At 37.9% G+C, this 21022-nt stretch overlaps 1 protein-coding gene across 9 annotated transcripts in view; it reads left to right on the forward strand.

The window, feature by feature from the left end:
* The window catches only part of BIRC6 (baculoviral IAP repeat containing 6), a 255476-nt gene that overhangs the window by 25664 nt on the left and 208790 nt on the right, over window positions 1-21022 (forward strand). For all 9 annotated transcript variants that reach the window (XR_005243294.2, XM_038006769.2, XM_038006768.2 and 6 more), the window contains exons 4-8: window positions 6114-6307; window positions 9746-9857; window positions 13249-13331; window positions 18449-18671; window positions 18750-18910. Coding sequence is in view for 8 of the 9 variants with exons in the window: in XM_038006769.2 (XP_037862697.1) it covers window positions 6114-6307; window positions 9746-9857; window positions 13249-13331; window positions 18449-18671; window positions 18750-18910 (773 nt within the window). In the remaining variant the exon portion in view is untranslated. The remainder of the gene's footprint in view (window positions 1-6113; window positions 6308-9745; window positions 9858-13248; window positions 13332-18448; window positions 18672-18749; window positions 18911-21022) is intronic.

Here is a 21022-nt window from a genome sequence, read left to right on the forward strand (position 1 = left end):
CATGTAACAAAACTATTATGCTTTTTAAAAAATTGTTTTTGGAGACAGAGTCTTGCTCTGTTGCCCAGGCTGGAATGCAGTGGCGCAATCTTGGCTTACTGCAACTTCTGCCTCCTGGATTCAAGCAATTCTTCTGCCCCAGCCTCCTGAGTAGCTGGGATTACAGACGCGTGCCACTATGCCTGGCTAATTTTTGCATTTTTAATAGACGTGGGGTTTCACCATGTTGGTCAGGCTGGCCTTGAACTCCTGACCTTGTGATCAACCCAACTTTGCCTCCCAAAATGCTGGGATTACAGGTGTGAGCCACCACGTGTGGCCTAGTCCTCAGTTTATTTAATTTTTTAATTTAATTTTTTGTTTGTTTGTTTTTTAGACAGAGTCTCTCTCTGTCACCCAGGCTGGAGTGCAGTGGTATGATCTCGGCTCACTGCAACCTCTGCCTCCTGGGTTCAGGTGGTTCTCCTGCCTCAGCTTCCTGAGTAGCTGGGATTATAGGTACATGCCACCACGCCTGGCTAATTTTTGTATTTTTAGTAGAGATGGGGTTTCACCATATTGGTCAGGCTGGTCTTGAACTTCTGACCTTGTGATCTGCCCACCTTGGCCTCCCAAAGTGGTGGGATTATAGGCGTGAGCCACTGCACCCAGCCTAGTCCTCAGTTTATAATGGTCAAGAGGATGCATAATAGTCAAGAAGATAATATAATTTCTTTTTTTTCCTATTACCTGTTTCTTATCAGCTCTATCATCATTCCGCACCTCAGCTGGTCAGGATTCTTTACGTAGTGGAGCAACCCATCTTCACTCTTGAAGAATCTGAATCCTCCGTGGTGCTATGTTTTTATTTTATTTTATTTTATTTTATTTTTTTAGATGGAGTCTCACTTTGTCACCCAGGCCAAAATGCAGTGGCATAATCTCAGCTCACTGCAACCTCCGCCTCCTGGGTTCAAGCCATTCTCCTGCCTCAGCCTCCCGAGTAGCTGGGACTATAGGCGCCCACCACCACGCCTGGCTAATTTTTTGTATTTTTGGTAGAGACGGGGTTTCACCACTTTGGCCAGGCTGGTCTCGAACTACTGACCTCAGGTGATCCACTGCTTCGGCCTCCCAAAGTGTTGGGATTACAGGTGTGAGCCACCAAGCCTGGCTTGTGCTGTATTTTAAGTTGTAATTGTTACTTCACCTTTACTATTGGACTTGGAAGTATTAAGGGGCATCCTAGAGAATCTCCTGGGTTCTGCGTAAGTTCTCCTTGCCTCTGTTATTTAGCATCAATCCAGTTTTCCTCTTGTCATTTCCAGTCATACAAACTAGTAGAATAACGTACTTCTTTGCCTATTTATTCAGTGGCAAGAGGACCTCAAAGTTGCTGGGTAGCAATCTCAACACCAACTTCAATGGAAGTGTTGTTGTACCCCTGCAGGAACATTCCTCCCTTGGGAGTAAGACCTGTAGAGCTGAAAGCTTAAAAAAAAAATCTGTGAATGGGTTTATTAAATATAATAGTGGGCATGCTTAGAGAAACTGTCATACATTTTTGGTTGAATCAGAGCATATGCTTTATCTTGTAAGGTAGAACCCTGTAACCTTTCAGCATGTTTCTTGCAGTTAGTGTTGAAAATGAGTCTTTAGTAGACCATTGAGCTTTTCTGCCAGGCCAACTTCATCAGGATAATGCACAGTAAGACCAGTGGGAAAATTTTTTTTTTTTTTTTTTTTTGCTTTGAAATACTTTTCTTGATCAGAAGCAAAGTTTTCTACAATACCATGACATTCTGTCAGTCCACAGGCAATGGACTATGTAGTGTTACAGCAGAAGCCTATGGACAGAACAGGTAAATGCATACCTAAAATATATATTTGTTATGTTGAAGACAAATTGCTGCCTAGTCCATGACTAGGAATCCCGTATAATCAACCTACCATCAGATAGCTGGCTATTCCCCCTGGGAAATGGCGTGATATTGGCCACCCAACTTTGTTAACTGCTGTTTGGCAGATTAGGCAATCAGCAACAGCTGTAGCCTGGTTAGTATTTGTACAGGGAAGTTTACATTTTTGGGCCTGTGCATAGCCTCCATATCTTTTGCCATGGTAGTTTGCACACAGGTCCATTGAGCAAGCACTGGAGTGCCCTTGGAGAGAGGCTTACTGTCATGTATATAATGTGTATAATTTCTCCCATTTCCTCTGAAATGGATGCCTTTTGGTGTGCATTGACATATTTCGTAAATATTTTTGCCCTCTGGGAGTTCTATACATAGACCTTTTTTTTGACCTCCTTGCTGCTGGTCTTCTAGTCCTGTTTCTTCCAAGTGCCTGACCATCTAGCTAACAAATTAGCAACTCTCCGTTAATGAGTGAGGATCTTTACTTCTGGCCAGTGAGGATCTTTACTTCTGGCCAACTAAATCCATACAAGAATACTCACATATACTGACTGAAGTTCTAGCTATTGAGAAGATTTACTTTCACCACTGTCCTTGTGATTGTGGATGGCTGTAACTCTATAGCCATCCACTTCAGGGTAGCACTAGCATATCATGCAGAACCATCTGTAAATCAGGACCAAGAGTGTTTTCCCCTCATATTATTTCATCATAAGGAGTTCCCCATGTAGCTATTGGTGTAGAACAAGGAGGAGACATTATAGTGGGAGTAGGTATTGAATTCTGAGCCACTTGTTTATTCAGTTTTTTCTTTTGGACTTTGTCAAGATGGATCTCTTATAAAACACTTGATGAAGGATACTTGTTGCTTGTGCTCAATATTATGGTTGGTGTGTCAGATAACATCTGGACAGCTCTGAATTCGTAGACATTAGTTTCATAGATAGATATTATTCTCTATCTGGGACTAGTAAGAAACTAGGAGTTGTTTTTCAAAAGGAGAATGGTCATTTGCATGAGAGAGTATGGCTTTGCTCCAAGATCGTAGTATTCTGCTGTGTGATTGTTTCAGTTAGGTTGCCACAGGCTCCTTACAGCATCATTATTTGCCATGGACTTCTAGTGTCAGTGTCACTGAAAGTGCTCGTAAGGTAAAAGTAGCAGAGTATCTTGCAGTACAGTCTGGTCTTGTTGCAGAGTTTCTTGTTCTGCACCTTACTCAAAATTGGCACCGTTATATATTTCTTGATACTTGGATTAGAGCACACATTGAAGTGTGCTGAATATTGGCTCCCAAATCCAAGTAGGCCCACTAAGTATTGTGGCTTTTGTTTCTGTGGTTGGTGTTACAAGTTGGAGCAACTTGTCTTTCAGTTTGGAGGGAACTGACCTAACCAGACCTCTGGACCGCTGAAACTTAACCACAGCTACAGAATCTTGAGTTTTTCTGGGGACTCTTGTTCTCTGGTTTGCACCTTACTAAGGCATTTAATTTCCTTGCTGTTTCATCTTCATCTGGACCAATCAGTGTGCTGTCATGATGTAGTGGACCAGTATGTTGATCTGCAGGATGTTATGATGATCAGGATTTCTAGAACGTGAGATGTGGTCTTAGGGAAAGATTGGGAAAATTTATTATTGTTTCTGCCAGGTGAAAGTGGACTTTTTGGATAGTCCTTAAAACTAAAGATAGAAACATATTGGAAAGAACTGTAACTGCCTACCAGATATCAGGGGATTTGTTGATTTGCTTTAATAAAGATACCTCATCTGGAAAATCAGCTGCAAATTGAAGTCACCACCTGATAGTTTACCATCCACAGTCATTCTTCAAGATCCATTTACAACAGGCCAGTAAAGGGGACGAGGTCATTTGGTTACCTCTGTATCTTTTAAGTCTCTCTCTCTCTCTCTTTTTTTTCTTCCCAAGACAGGGTCTTGCTCTCTCACTCAGGCTGGAGTACAATGGTGTGATTTTGGCTTACTGTAGCCTTGCCCTCCTGGGCTCAAGTGATTTTCCCACCTCAGCCTCCTGAGTAGCTGGGATGACAGGTGCATGCCATTACACCTGGCTATTATTTTTTTTTAGCAGAGACGAGATCTTGCTGTGTTGACCAGAATGGTCTCAGGCTTTTAGGCTCAAACGAACCTCCATCTGCAGTTTCACAAAGTGCTAGGACTATAGGTATGAAGGCACTGTGCCCAGCCTCAAATCTTTCACAGTGGCATTAATCTAAAAAATTTCTTCAGGAATGTGGCATTGCTTTAGTTTAATATCTTTGTAGAGAAGGAAAGTTCTAGGGGCTTATACTTGGTGTTTTCTGTATTACTGGTCCACAGAGAAGAGCAGAGAGCTGATTTGGGGATTGTTTTCAGTTGCCTGTTTTATATTATGCATTCAGGGACTGGGGAAGTAACTATTATACAATAATGATTTACAGACCCATAGAACTCTCGAAGACAGCTTTGGGCCAAAACTTTATTAATTGCTTGACCATCCTACGTGCCCTCTTTCGTGGACCACAGTGATGTTTTAGGTCAGTTCAGTGCTACTTTTTTGTAATGCCTGAAAGATCTTTTCCCCCATGCACAGTCACTGTAGTGAATGCCCTTAGGTCTTTTTGAGGGAAAGTTTGGAGTATTATTTACAGTACTGTATATAGTTGGGGTATCGTAGGATCCTTTCTCAAGGGGTGTCATCCTCCCTTTCAATAAAAAGCTGTGATCTGTGAACAGATTAATTAGGTCTAGAAGTTTTTATTCTCTCTCTCTCTCTCTCTCTGTTTTTCTTTTTTTAGCAATTCAAGTCATGTTTTTGGCCACAAGTTTTTCCAGTATTGTATAGATAAGTAATAATATACTAGTCTGCCTTGAGTGTACTAAACAAGAGTAGCAATCATTCATGGGTAAACTGGGACAGGATATAAAGATGAAATTACATTATAGACTTATTTCTCTGGGAGAATAGTACTTAGCATTTTTGTGGTCTAACTTCAGTAATTTTTGTAATATTAAATAATCATGGCTAACATTTATCGAATATTGTTGATGGCGAAGCTGGGCTCAGAATCCAGATGTGTGACTATAAGGCCGTGTTTTTAGTTGCTATTGCTGGATTATGGTGACAATAGCAACAAAAACATGCATTTGCTATGCTGAACTAAATCCTCATATACTCCAATAATGGTAATTGTCTAGATATATTCTTGTGGATGGAGGTATTTGAGTGCCTACTCTGTGCTTAACATTGTGCTGGATGAATAGGAAAAATGACAGATGATTTTAGTTGTCCTTAATTTTTGGTGATATATATAAGAACGTGTGTTACTGTCTGGTTCTGAACTGTCTTTTCCAGGGTAGTTAGTTGAGGTTTCATTTTAAAAATTAAAAAATTTTCATTGACAAATAATTGTATTTATTTATGGAGTATAATGTGATGTTGTAATATATGTATATATTATAGAAAGATTAAATTAAGCGAATTAACATATCTATCAACTCACCTACTTACCATTTCTTTGTAGTGAGAATGTATACTATTCTTTTAGCAATTTTGAAATTTACAATACATGGACCAGGAGGCGGTGGCTCATGCCTGTAATCCTAGCACTTTGGGAGGCCGAGGCGGGCAGATCATCCGGTCAGGAGTTCGAGACCAGCCTGACCAACCTGGTGAAACCCCGTCTCTACTTAAAATACAAAAATATTAGCCAGGCGTGGTGGCACACGCCTGTAATCCCAGCTACTCATAGAGGCTGAGGCAGGAGAATCACTTGAACCCAGGCGCCAGAGGTTGCAGTAAACCGAGATTGCGCCTCAGTATTCCAGCCTGGAGACAGAGTGAGGCTCCATCTAAAAAAAAAAAGAAAAAAGAAATATACAGTACATGATTAGTAACTGCAGTCACCAGATCACTAAAACTAATTCCTCCTAAGCTTCCCAGAGTGTTGGGATTACAGGCGTGAGCCACTGCACCTGGCCTTTAGTGCACATTTTCTTTACCCAGTCGCCCATTGATGGATACTTAGATTGGTTCCATATCTCGACTCTTGTAAGATATTTTTTTATAACTGCAAGTTTCTACTTTAAATGATAAACTAATGAAGAAAACTGACTTGAAACTGGTGAGTAGTTCTTTATTTGATAATGGTTAAGTTATGATTTTGGTTAAAACTGTTGAGTACATTTTCCTTTGCTTATACTCCCATTTTCTTTCAGTGGGCCACAGTTACATTTCATCTTCCTCATCATGTGTTGAAGTCCATTGCCAGTGCCATTGTAAATGAACTCAAGAAAATAAATCAAAATGTTGCTGCCTTACCTGTGGCGTCCTCAGTGATGGACAGATTGTCTTACCTCTTACCTAGTGCACGTCCCGAACTCGGAGTGGGGCCAGGCCGTTCTGTAGACAGGTATGAACCTTGCTTACAAAGAAAGGTGACAGTGAGATAGAATTGATTAGTTTTTGCATTAAACAAGAATAACTAGAAAATCTGGTTATGATTTTTAAAAATTTCAAAATTTCTAGCCTCATTTTGAAATTAAAAAATTCAATATGAATTAGAATCTAAAAACCAGGTTTAAAGTAAACTACTGCTTGAATTGCTATTTTTAAAAACTATTTTTTAGTACACTAAAAGTATTTGAAGGGGTTATAAAGCCGCGTTTTGAAAATTCCAGTTTAGTGCTTGCTTAGTAAATATTTTAGTTAAATTAAAATTATTATAATTATTCCGTGAATAATAACTGTTTTTCCATTGATGACATTTCGTGACCTTTGAGATAAATTTTGCCTAACTTATCATGCCCAAAGGTGAGTATAAGGAAAGTGCTATCATTTTACAATAAAAAAAAAAAAAGAGTTTAAAAAATAATAAGAATAATTTTGAGTTAACATTTTTTTATGCTGCTTGCACTAGATTTAAACAGTATTACAAAAATCATACCTAAACCATCATTTTCTTTGTTAGAGTTTTTTTGAATGCCTATTTTGTTTAATTAGAAAGCCAGTACCACATTCATTTAAAAACTTAAATGATTTGCTATTTGAAATGGCATTGAGATTCTTACTAAAAGTACTGAGGTTTAGAAATGCAATACTGAAATATAACACCCAGCAATTTTGATTAGATTTTTGTTTGCCTTCTCATTTAGTATTTATTTATTTAGTTTTGAGACGGAGTTTCACTCTTGTTGCCCAGGCTGGAGTGTAATGGCGCGATCTCGGTTCACTGAAACCTCCGTCTCCCAGGTTCAAGAGATTCTCCTGTTTCAGCCTCTTGAGTAGCTGGAATTATAAGTGTCCACCACCATGCCCAGCTAATTTTTTTTTTTTTTTTTTGAGATAGAGTTTCCCTCTTGTTGCCCAGACTGGAGTGCAGTGGCACGATTTCGGCTCACTGCAACCTCTGCCTCCCAGGTTCAAGTGATTCTCCTGCCTCAGCCTCCCTAGTATCTGGGATTACAGGCATGTGCCACCATGCCCGGCTAATTTTGTATTTTTAGTAGAGACATGGTTTCTCCATGGTCAGGCTGGTCTCGAACTCCCTACCTCAGGTGATCTGTCCGCCTTGGCCTCCCAGAGTTCTGGGATTATAGGCATGAGCCACTGTGCCCGGCGAAATTTTTTTTTTTTTTTTTTATGTTTTGAGACAGAGTCTCGCTCTGTCACCCAGGCTGGAGTGCAGTGGCACGATCTGGGCTCACTGCAAGCTCCGCCTCCCATGTTCACGCCGTTCTCCTGCCTCAGCCTCCCGAGTAGCTGGGACTACAGGCACCTGCCACCATGACCAGCTAATTTTTTGTATTTTTAGTAGAGATGGGGTTTTGCCATGTTAGCCAGGATGGTCTCGATCTCCTGACCTCATGGTCTGCCCGCCTTGGCCTCCCAAAGTGCTGGGATTACAGGCGTGAGCCACTGCACCTGGCATGCCTGGCTAATTTTTTGTATTTTTAGTAGAGACAGGGTTTCACCATGTTGGCCAGGCTGGTCTCGAACCTGACCTCAAGGTGAGCTACTCATCTTGGCCTCCCGGAGTGCTGGGATTACAGGTGTGAGCCACTGTGCCCAGCTATAGTATTTATATTTTTACATTTCCATTGGATGTGAGTTGTAATTTCCTAAGCATCTTTCTGAAGTACATTTATAAATAGTATGTGCTGATGTTATCAAAGGCACTACTGAATGAATTCATTTTAAACTTCTATTATTTTTAGTATGACTCTTCTAGTTCAGTAGCAATATTTATTAATTTATCTTTCGGTAAACTGATTTTTGCTTAATCACTTGCCATCTTTTTGTTAAGTGATTTTGTTGTTACATATAAAACTTTTATTAGTTGTATTAACAATTGGGGAGAATTTTTATATTCTGTAGGAGTAATCTCTTGGGCAAAATGCAGACTATAATTTTTAATCAGATTATCTGGTGATATGTCCTATGGCTGTCATTAAAATATTCTTTGGGATGTGTCTGAGATGGGAAAAAAGGAAAAATACGTAATTAGAACAAGTGCTTCTTGTCTGAGATCTATGCCTATTTTGAGATTATAAAAGAGTCAGCTCTGCAGAGCTATTTTCTTTGCAAACAGTTGCAGTGTTTCTAAAGAAATCAGTGCAAGCTGTGGTAAATGTTCTATTTTAGGAAATGCAGCCATTAGATAGGATATTCAATATTTTTAGAGGTGTTAAAATGTCCCAAAATATTAATTTTGATATAGACTGTGGTGTTTGTTTCATTAAAAATGAATCTAGGAGCCTATGAAGACTTTGATGAACTTAGGTCTGTGGAAGGTTTGAGTTAGGTCTATTGGATGCTACTGCTGTTTTGTTGGGTAGTATAACGAAATGAGATAGGTCTTCTGTTCTAAGACTGATCCTAAAGACATATAACATGAAACTGAGAATGCTTTTCTACCCAACAGCTATTTGTTTAAAAACTTGAATACAACTATGAGTGAACCTGAAGTTACTAGCAATTTTATAGAAAATCATGTGATAATTTAAGGGAAGAATTTAGAAGAGTATTTTCCTGTTTTCTTTGTCATGACCTTTACCACTTTTTCTTTCTGTTATCAGTTGTAATTTTGTGTTAGGATGAATAAACTTGGCTTATCCTTTCTTAAAATTCTTTTAATTCTTTTAAGATTCTTAAAATCTTTTGGACTCTTCTAAAGTTTACTATGGTCCTTTAAAAAATTACTCTGGGCCGGGTGCAGTGGCTCACGCCTGTAATCTCAGCACTTTGGGAGGCCGAGACGGGCGGATCACGAGGTCAGGAGATCGAGACCATCCTGGCTAACATGGTGAAACCCCATCTCTACTGAAAAATACAAAAAAAATTAGCTGGGCGTGGTGGCGGGTGCCTGTAGTCCCAGCTACTCGGGAGGCTGAGGCAGGAGAATGGCGTGAACCCAGGAGGCGGAGCTTGCAGTGAACCGAGATCACACCACTGCACTCCAGCCTGGGCAACAGAGCAAGACTGTCTCAAAAAAAAAAAAAAAAAAAAAAAAAAAATATATATATATATATATATATATATAACTCTGGTACTTTCTGTTATACTTTGACTCTTGGTGAGCTGATGTATTTTAATATGAAAACGTATGTAATCTACCCCTAGAATTGTTTATCAGCTGCAGCCACCAATCAGGTTTTCTCCTTCCCTTTCTGTTTAAGGGAAATTCCTAAAAATTATCATTTTTAGTTTAAAGTAAAATATTGAACTTGCTCATCAGACCATTTGCAGTTTTTGTTGATAACCCAGTAAAATTATTTTCTGCATTGTTAAATAGAAGTTTCACTGTGATTTGATGCCTAACTTCAATTACATAAAGTATGTTTACTTTTAGATCACTGATGTATAGTGAAGCTAACAGACGGGAGACATTTACCTCATGGCCTCATGTAGGCTATAGGTGGGCACAACCAGATCCCATGGCTCAAGCTGGATTTTATCATCAGGTAAAAAAAAGAATGTAGAAAAGTACTTTTCTCAGTATGCCTTTGTAGCCTTCAGCAAAGTTACCGCTTTTCTTTTACTTGTTCAGAAACTTACTTTATGCAACTTGGTTGCATGCTTGCTTGTATGCAGGTATGCTTGTTTGCCCAGACTGGACTGCAGTGCCACAATGTCGGCTCACTGCAACCTCCGCCTGTCAGGTTCAAGTGATTCTTGTGCCTCAGCCTCCTTGAGTAGCTGGGATTACAGGTGTGCACCATCACACCTGGCTAATTTTTGTATTTTTTGTAGAGATGGGGTTTCACCATGTTGCCCAGGCTGGTCTCAAACTCCTGACCTCAGGTGATCTGCCTGCCTTGGCCTCCCAAAGTGCTGGGATTACAGGCGTGCCTGGCCAGGAAAAAATTGTTTAAGCAATTAACAACTGAGTATTTTCTTTCAGATTAGATACAACTTTTTTTAAAAGCAATTATTTTTATTTTTTGTTTTTGAGACAGGGTCTCACTCTGTTGCCCAGGCTGGAGTACAGTGGCACTATCACTACTCACTGCAGCCTCAGCCTTCCCAGGCACAGGTAATCCGCCCACCTCAGCTTCCCTGAGTAGCTGAGACTACAGGTGTGTGCCACTGGGCCTGGCTAACTTCTGCACCAACCTAATTTTTTTTTTTTTTTTTTTTTGTAGAGACAGGATTTCTGGTGTTGCCCAGACTTGTCTCGAATTCCTGCTCAAGTGATCTACATACCTCATCCTCCCCAAAGTGTTGAGATTATAGGTGTGAGACACTATGCTAGGCCATAATTTTTTAATAAAATCAACAAATAGACAATATTCTTCAGATTGGGTTTTTGACAAGTATTCTGTTTTGATGCATGTTTATTTCCAGTGTTTGACATCTGCATTCATAACACAGTAGTAGATGCTTAGGGTAATGCATAAAAGAAGTTTTACAGTTTTAAAATTCTCGTTATAGTTGGGATACAAATTATCCATATACTAGATAACTACAGAAGCAGCATTACAAGTAGTGCATTGCAACTTGAATATCTGTGCATTAAAGAACTGATTAAGTTGCACAGGTAGAGGAAGAATTAGTGAAGAAAAATAGTCATAGTTTTATGTAGGAAAAGAGGAGGGAGGGTATAAGGTGTAAAGATTAACATAGTACAGAGGCATAAGAACGGGACATTATAAAAAGCTTTGCCGAATTAGAGGGAAGTTAAGAAAAATGATTTTAGCTAGATGTTATTTAATATGTTATTTAATAGGAAACTTAAAGTGAGTGGTATAGACTGGCTTATCACTGTTTGACCACTGCTAAAATAATCTTAAGAAGTCTAATACCTATATGCCAGTTTAAATAAAGCATGCTTATTTAACTTTATTTATTTATTTATTTGGGACAGGGTCTTGCTCTGCCACCCAAGTTGGAGTGCAGTGGCGTGATCACAGCTCACTGTAGCCTCAGCCTCCCAGGCCCAAGCAGTTCTCCCACCTCAGCCCCTCAAGTAACTGAGATTACAGGCATGTGCCACCATGCCCAGCTAAGTCTGTTTATTTTTTGTAGAGATGAGATTTCACTATGTTGTCCAGGCTGGTTTCAAACTTCTGGGCTCAGGCAGTTTGCCTGCCTTAACCTTCTAAAGTATTGTGGTTACAGGTGTAAGCCACTGCACTTGGCCTAATTTAAGAATTCAAGTACATTTTGAAGTACATTAAAGTAACTTTCATTTAGAATCTGAAGATTGATTATTCCTTCGTTATCTTCAAGTATTCTGAACATCTGAACTAAAATTAAACCAGAAAACTATATATATATATGAATATTTTATTCAAAATTTGTCAGATTTCCAGTTACAGATAGGTAAGTTTGGAGACTGGCTAATATTAGAATCAGTAAAATTATTTCCCTAAATTAAGGATTGAACATGGACCATTTTTCTAGCAACTTGTCATCTTTCTTTTAATTTGGTGTAATTTTCTAAGAGTCTCTGTTAAGTGATGCCTTGATATTTTTTTTCTGGTGAGTTATTGTTCATTATATTCTGTCTTTGCAGAGAGGTCCAATAATGGGTTTCCTAGAATCCTCTGATTCTAGGAAGTGTTAGGAGCTGATTATTTGTAATCTTCTAAAATGTATAATAAATTTGCATCTATAAAGTAAATGTTCACAAATACTCATATTAGTTTTCAGGTATATTTCAGTTCAGGTTTTGAAAATATATATACATACATATATATGTGTGTGTATATATATAAGTTGTACCTGGCCCTTGGTTTGAAATATATATAGCATTTTGTCCCATGTTGTATGAATTAGATTCCATATGATGTGAATTAGATTGACTACTTTGCTTTCCCTTTTTACTTGCCCTTCTTGTATAGTTGTATGGGATTTAGTATTTAATAATAAGCCCATTGGCTGGTGCAGTGGCTCACAGTTGTAATCCCAGCACTTAGGGAGGCCAAGGCAGGAGGATCACTTAAGCCCAGGAATTTGAGACCAGCCTGGATACTTTAGGGAGACCGTGTCTCTACAAAAAAAATAACAGAATTAGCTGGGTGTTTTGGAACACTTCTGTAGTTCCAGCTGCTTGGGAGGCTGAGTTTGGAGGATCACTTGTGTCCAGGAGTTCAGTTCAGGGCTGTAGTGAGCTATGATTGTGCCATTGCACTCCAGCCTAAGACTCTCTTTCTTTAAAAGAGACAGTTTTAAAGATACTCTGTCTCTTTAACAAACAACAACAAGAGGCCAGGCGCGGTGGCTCAGGCCTGTAATTCCAGCACTTTGGGAGGCTGAGGGGGTTGGATCACAGGGTCAGGAGATCAAGACCATCCTGGCTAACGTGGTGAAACCCCATCTCTACTAAAAATATGAAAAAATTAGCTGGGTGTGGTGGCAGGCGCTTGTAGTCCCAGCCACTCGGGAGGCTGAGGCAGGAAATCGCTTGAACCCCGGGAGGCGGAGCTTGCAGTGAGCCGAGATTGCGCCACTGCCCTCCAGCCTGGGTGACAGAGCGAGATGCCATCCCAAAAACAACAACAGCAACAACAGCAACCACAGTAAATAAGTGTAAACCAGCGAGAATCTTTCTTTTATACTTAATATTTCAGATACTTTATTATAGCAGTTAGAAAAGTACTAGATCAGGGATTGCATATATGTGTACCTCTCTTTGATTTAGTGGTCATTTTCTGAATTTTCAAATAATACAGGCAATTAATAAATATTTGGAGGTTTCAGTGTATTGTTGGACCTAATATTATAGGCTAATTTTCTCATTTTCAGTATAGAATTTTACTTAAAATTATGAACTTTTAAAAATAACTTTTATTATAAAGCTATTTTAATAATGATTTACCCTTTCTGTCTCTTTTCTTTATAATTTTGCAGCCTGCCTCATCTGGAGATGATAGAGCCATGTGTTTTACTTGTAGTGTATGCCTCGTTTGTTGGGAACCTACTGATGAACCTTGGTGAGTCTTGATGTTTCTGGACATAATAGGCTAAGTCAGTCATGTAAATATGCTTCTAAATTTTACTTTTCTGCTTATAATTTTTTGCCTTTTGCCACCTATATTTTTGTCATTGTCCTGAGAATGAGATAGCCCTGTCTATACTCTGTCACACCACTTGGCATACAGTGTCTGTTAAGTTTGACTTTCTAAAATTTGTACAGGAGGGAAGTACCAAACAATAGAACCACACTCTAACTGAAAACCAGAAAGCTATGGTAAAGTGAACCCCAGCATGAGCTTTAGCAGTTGAATCTTGGTCTTTTGAGAGCAGGTTGTCAATAGGGAATCCTTGAAGAGAGCCTTATGGTATACATTTCTAATTTTGAAGGAATTTTAGGGAGTCTTTGATGTCTCTGAATTTTAGTGCACGAAATTTTAGAACCTGGTTTAACATTAGAGATCATGTATTGAAACTTCATTTTCACAAATAACTATTCTGAGCTCTTATTAATAGAAATAACAGTACATTGTTAGAGCAAATTTTTTATAAGATGGTATACTAGGTACCATTCTGAATACTTTATATATTTTTAAATCATTTAATTCTCATATTTCCCTGTAAAGTAGGTACTATTGTAATCTCCATTTTATAGGAGGGAACTATGAATATTCTCCAGTTTAACCTTTATAGTTACTCTATGAGATAGGAGTTACTATCCCATTTTAAAATGAAGAGAATAAAATTTGCTGAAGGGGCATATGGCTAGTAAGTGATAGAACCAGGTTTTGGTTTCAGGATATGTTGCTTGCTTTGTATTAAAATTAGTTTGAAGTCTCTGAATGTTAAATCAGCTGATGTGTGTGGGACAAACTTGCTAAAACATATTGCAGTGTACTTGTGGAGTTCAGATTGGAAAATACTGTATGAAAAATTCAAGTTGTATCTATCTGCAGGCAGAGAGTTGAATACAGTAGTCCCACTTGTTTGCAGGGCGTACATTCTAGTACCCATTGGATACCTGAAACAGCAGATAGTACTGAACCATATACATACTATATTTTTTCCCTATTCATCCATAACCTATGATAAAGTATAATTCATAAATTAAGCACAGAAAGAGATTAATAACAATAACTAATAAAATTGAACGATTTTTTTTTCTTCAGATGGAGTCTTGCTGTGTTGCCCAGACTGGAGTGTAGTGGTACGATCTTGGCTCACTGCAACCTCTACCTCCCGGGTTCAGGCAATTCTCCTGCCTCAGCCTCCTGAGTAGCTGGGATTACAGGCGTGTGCCACCACGCCCGTCTAATTTTTCTATTTTTAGTAGAGATGGGGTTTCGCCATGTTTGCCAGGTTGGTCTCCAACTCCTGAACTCCGGTGATTGCCCGCCTTGGCCTCCCGAAGTGCTGGGATTACAGGTGTAAGCCACTGTGCCTGTCCTAACGTTGAACAATTTTAACAATATACTGTAATAATTTTGTGACTGTGGTCAGTCTGTCTGTGTTTGTCTCTCTCAAAATATCTTATTGTACTGTACTCATCTATTTTGGGACCATGGTTGACCATGAGTAACTGAAACCATAGAGAGTGAAGCTGTGGGCCAGGCATGGTGGCTCACATCTATAATCCCAGCACTTTGGGAGGCCGAGGCGGGTGGATCACCTGAGGTCAAGAGTTCAAGACCAGCCTGGCTAATGTGGTGAAACCCTGTCTACTAAAAATACAATAAATTATCTGGGTGTGGTGGCACACACCTGTAATCCCAGCTACTAGGGAGGGTGAGGCAGGAGAATCGCTTGAACTGGGGAGGTGGAGGTTGCAGTGAGCCGAGATTGTACCATTGCACTCCAGCTTGGGCGACAAGAGTGAAACTCCATCTCAAAAAAAAAAAAAAAAAAGAGTGATGCTGTGGATGAGAGGGGGACCTACTGTATGAACAGTTTTCAATTTAAGTTGAGTTTCTGTTTGGAGTTGTCTTTCCCCATAGAATCCATCTTTTTTTATATATATATATAGAAACCATTTTAATATATATATATTTTAGGTCCCTATGCCAATCCTCAAAAAGTTATTTAACCTATACCTGAAAAATTGTACAATGTTATCAAATGTTATCTTCTTTGTAAATATTTTCTATGGAAAGTTGATTAAAATTTCCAACTTAGGCTGTTCAAAACACATGTTTTCGTGACATGGCCAGGGATTCAGGGATTCTACTACTTCTTTGCACCAGCATTTGGGATTCCTCAAACACTTAAGAAGTTGATGGGGTCTCTGAAGGCCTGGGGCAAGTCCTCCAAATGGGTAGGAGGAAAGAGGATTAATGGAGGCTGGGGAGCCTAGGCACCTTCTGAATGGTAAGGGGGAAAGGAAAAATTTGAAAGGGCGAATGGGAGTCATATTTTGACTGTGAGTTTAGATAGAGTTCCTTTGGAGGGAGGTTGAAGTTAAAAACACAAAAAAATGGACCATACCCTAGTAACTAGCATTTCCACTTCTATTTACCTATCATAGGGAGTTAATTGCTCTTGTATGCACAGAGGCATAAAGTGGATGGTCACTGCAGTTAAAAATCGAATCCTTTTAAATGCCCATCAGGAGGGGAATAGCCCAGTAGAATGTGGTATATTCATATAATAGACTGTGGTCCAACGGTTAAGGGGAATGAACAGTAAGATCTCTGTTAATCACTCTCAGTAACTTTCAGATATGTTATTGTATCAAGAAATCTTTTGTATTAATAGAATGATTGGTGATTGAATACATGATAAAATATATATGTCATGTACAGTGACACCAATTGTTTAACAATTTAAAACCCTGTATTTTATTTAAAAGTTTTTTCACACGTACTTCCACATCATATATTTTCTATATGTACATTTATGTATGTAAACTTATAAAAAATATTTTAGAAATGTATCACTTAAATTTGTAATGATGGTTTCCTGGAGGTGGGATTGGAAATTACTGGGATTAGATTTTAAAATTGATATGGGTCTTTAGCTTTATTTTATATAGCCGTGTGTAACTTGTATAAATAAAATTTTATTGAAAAAGTTAAAACTCAGGAAAAAGAGAGAGATGAAAAGTGTGGTAAAGTATGCTAGATTTAGCTAGGAGGGAACCTGGCCCAAATGTCATTTGCTTGGAGATGCGCTGTAAAAGGATTAGGAAAGACATCTGCATATTAAAAATTGCCCAGGATTTATATATGGATTTATATGTGTAAGTTGTAGGTGCATGGTAAAAAGAAATACATACATTGTAAGGAGTAGCATGTTTTATGTGTAAAGTTCTTTCTTTGACATGGAAATAAAACAATGAGTTAAAAACAATTTTAAGAAACATTTATTTTTTAAATTTTATTTTATTATTTATTTATTTTTTTTTGGAAACGCAGTCTTACTTTGTCGCCCAGACTGGAGTGCGGTGGTGTGATCTCGGTTCACTGCAACCCCCACCTCCCAGGTTCAAGAGAGTCTCGTGTCTCAGTTTCCCAAGTAGCTAGGACTACAGGTGTGCGCCACCACGCCCAGTATATGTATTTTTAGTAGCGATGGGGTTTCCCCATGTTGGCCAGGCTGGTCTGGAACTACTGACCCCAAGTGATGCACCCACCTCCGCCTCCCAAAGTGGTGGGATTACAGACGTGAGCCACCACACCCAGCCTATTTTGTTTTTTAGATACGAGGTCTTGATATATTGTCCAGGCTGAAGTGCATTGGCTATACACAGGTGTGATCACAGCTTACTGCAGCCTCATATTCTTGGGCTTAAGCAGTCCTCCTGTCTCAGCCTCCTGACTGACTGGGACTGTATGCTTTACCATCATGCCTGGCTCATGGGTTCTTGTTTTGGTAGCAGGATCCTGACGTTTCTAATGCCTTATAATTATAGCTAATAGAAATAAAAATAAGGAGTAACCAGAAAGAAATATAAAGGAAGCATAAAGTTGAGCAGATAGGTGCTAAGTTGATCCTGCTTACAATATTTGAGTCATTATACCTGTCTTGATCTGAGGTCCTAGTATTTTATTTAATATTTTAATTTAAATTTTTAAATTTTTTATTTTTTAGAGACAGGGTCTTGCTCTGTCGCTCAGGCTGGAGTGCAGTGACACGATCGTAGCTCACTGCAGCTTTGAACTCCCAGGCTCAAGGGATCCTCCTACCTGAGTCTCCTGAGTAGCTGGAACTACAGGCACATGCTATCACACCCACCTAATTATTTTTATTTTTATTTTTTGTAGCAATGAGGTCTCACTATGTTGCCTAGGCTGGTCTCAATCTCCTGGCCTCAAGGATCCAACCACCTTGGTCCCCTGAAGTGCTGGGATTACAGGTTGAGCCGCTGTGCCCAGCCTATGTTTTATATTTCTTAAATTTGTTACGTTTTTAATTTAACATTTCTTTTTGTTCAGTAAGCATTTATTTGAAAGAAGTAGTGTATAATTTATTAACTTTACATTCCTAAGGCTCTTAGGAAATACATTTTATTTAAAAGTTATTTGTCTGATTTGATCGTATAGTGGATACATAAGGTATATTTGTGTTCTTAATTTATATTATTTTATTCATACTACAGATCTTTCTGCTTTCAGATCTTTACTAAAAAACTTTTTAGTAAAATAATGTAGTAAAATATTTAGTAAAATAACTTTGTGTTATGAGTGGCATTTATTGAGTTTCAACTGTATATTATTTATAGTTGTGGCCCCTGATAGATATGGAGAATTTTAAATTGAAACATAGTAGTTAATCATTCAAAGCTGTAGGAAACCAGTGCGAGGAAATAAGAGTTTAAACAATTTTGTAGTATGTAATATAGCATTACTTACACTATAGCATTAGTTTCTCAGTTTTGTCTGAGATTGACTTTATAATCAGTTGAAGTGAGTAACAACTGCTATTGTTAAATGTTTGGAATATTGAATGTGTGAATATTATAAATGGTTGAACATGTTAGAGTGATCTTCATAATACTGAATGATTTGGTTATATTAAGTCTTTAATGATGAATAGTTTAAGTTCAGATAAAAAAAAGGTGATGATCTTGGAGTTCTGTTTTAATGTACAAACTGAATTGCTTTATTTTTAGTAAACTTTTCCTTTCTTAATCTATGTAAAGGTCTGAACACGAAAGACATTCCCCAAACTGCCCATTTGTGAAAGGTGAGCACACACAGAATGTGCCATTGTCAGTCACTCTTGCAACAAGTCCTGCACAGTTTCCTTGTACGGATGGAACTGACAGAATATCTTGCTTTGGGTCGGGGAGCTGCCCTCATTTTCTAGCTGCTGCAACTAAACGAGGGAAGATCTGCATATGGGATGTTTCCAAACTTATGAAGGTATGTTTGAATTTTGAAGTAACAAATTAGTAACTGAAAAAAAAATCGGTTGTAAACTTAGGCTTTTCATTTGTTTAGGTGCACTTAAAGTTTGAAATTAATGCCTATGATCCAGCAATTGTACAACAGCTTATTCTCTCAGGAGACCCAAGCTCAGGAGTTGATTCAAGGAGACCAACTTTGGCGTGGCTGGAGGACTCCTCTAGTTGCTCAGATATACCAAAATTGGAAGGAGATAGGTATGTGAGTTTGTTTTAGTAGTATTTAATAGATGTTAACATGTTTTCCTAAATTTTATATTCTTATAGTTCTAATAATTAAAGAGGAGGGAAAAAAAGTTATGCAGTTAAGAGATCAGAGAGTAAATGTTTGGTTGGAAATCTGAAATCTGTGATTCTTGAAGAAAAATCTTCAGAAACAGCATAGTTTATAAAATATACTTAACATTCTATCGCAATCTATGTCAATTGGAAATAATCGCCACATTGAACAATAGATGATGAAAAGTCACATTGAAAAGTCTAAATAATGAAATGAAATTATACTGTAGTTTCACCTTCCACTAAATCTTTTTCATAGAGCAGTTGAACTAGATGATTTCAGTTTCCCTTTTTTCATTAGCACCTCAAATTATGGCAGTGCTAATGAATAATAATAATGGAATAACCTGAGGTGAAGTAAGAAGATCTAATTGTTTAAAACAGTGTACCAGTAGTCAGCAGTGAGTTGAGGTACCATAATTATTGCTAGAGAAATATTTTGGTAAAATTGCTGTTCTGGATTCTCCTTCACTCAACTTCTCTGAGAGATTCCTGATTTTTGTGCTGCATCTGATGTAGGTGGGGTGGGAGAGTCTAAGTATCACCCTCCTTCACTTACTTGTTTCCTAAGAACCACTACGGTTTTGACTGAACTGGGCTAGTAAGATTCTGTAGGTGGGGGGGAAAAAAGATTCTGTAGGCAGCCATGTGAAATGGAGCTATTTAACTGTGATCAGATGTCTTGATAGACTGAGAATATCTGCCATTTCACTTCCAGGGGCTCCTTATGTTACTGATATGTGATGGGTGTTACTCTGTAATCAGTGATTTATCATTTTACTTCACAACCCCTTTGGTGGGATGTACTTTCATTAAGGAGTAATGTAAAATTTTATTAATGGAAGTTATTTCATTAATGGAATTAGTGGAAAATTTACAATATGTGTATTCTATCTAGTTCCTCTTGGTAATAACATTGAATAAAGCCTTGTGGTTGTTCTATTAATATAAATCTCTGTGAAAGCTTAATGAGAAAGCAGCTTAACTATTGTCTTGAGTTTCTGACCATATTTTGCCAATAGTACTAGATATTAAGTGTGCCTGATTTCTCTGATTTCTTAGAAGTTAGTGGAAAAGTAATAGAAGATAATGAAATTTATATGTCCTTCTAGGCACTTACTTTAATTTGAACTTTGTCTTGAGGTTTTGTAATTTGGGTATTAAAAATTGAATCAAAATATACTTCTAGGATTACATATACCCACACACATATAGTCACAGTCTCCCAGGTAAAATGTGCATTTTAGATAAACATGTATTCTGTATTACTAGTGGAAATACTCCTCAACATTATATGGGGTAACGTGCTTGAGTTGAGGTAATCTCTACTTGCTTTTAAGAAATGTGTAATCTAGGGTCGAAGGTCAGTTTTCTCTGAAGAAAGTCTCAAACAAATCATACAAAAACATTAAGTTAATGTGGTAGGAGGAAGCTGAAGAGGTGAAACTTCATCCCTAACCTTACGCCTGCTCTCTGCACTTCCCCTCCCCAAGAAGTAGGAGCAGTCCTGTTGGAATTGATAGTGAATATAATGAGCCATACTACCTCTGACTTTGTGTGGCACAAGATCCAATATATTTGGTTATAAAATATACTATGTGGGTTTCATTAGCTTGAAGAATAATACATTAATTGGAAAAAAATCTAAGCTTATCCAAGAAGTTTAAAGTAATTAGCAATATAGCTTGCTTAGAATTGTTTTTATAAAATTTATTTTTATTTGTTGTTTACATTGAAGGAAGGAGAAATTGTTTTTGACCATTTTTTCTTAGAAGACAATTTTTTTTTCTGAATTAAGGAAGAAGATTTGGTAATACATTTAATTTTAATGAATTAAGATTTTTTTCTAGATGATTCACTTGTCATTTGTATATCAGGTCAGATTGGTAAAAATTTCTTGAATGTAAATAAAATTGTTTATGGGATTGCTATAAACCAAGGTACCCTTACTAGTATGTCTAGTTTTCAGAAACACATATAATCTTAACTAAACATTTTTACTTTAACTGTAATATTTATTTTGCATGTGTA

Source organism: Chlorocebus sabaeus, chromosome 14 (genome assembly GCF_047675955.1).
Source record: "Chlorocebus sabaeus isolate Y175 chromosome 14, mChlSab1.0.hap1, whole genome shotgun sequence".
Taxonomy (NCBI): Eukaryota; Metazoa; Chordata; class Mammalia; order Primates; family Cercopithecidae; genus Chlorocebus; species Chlorocebus sabaeus.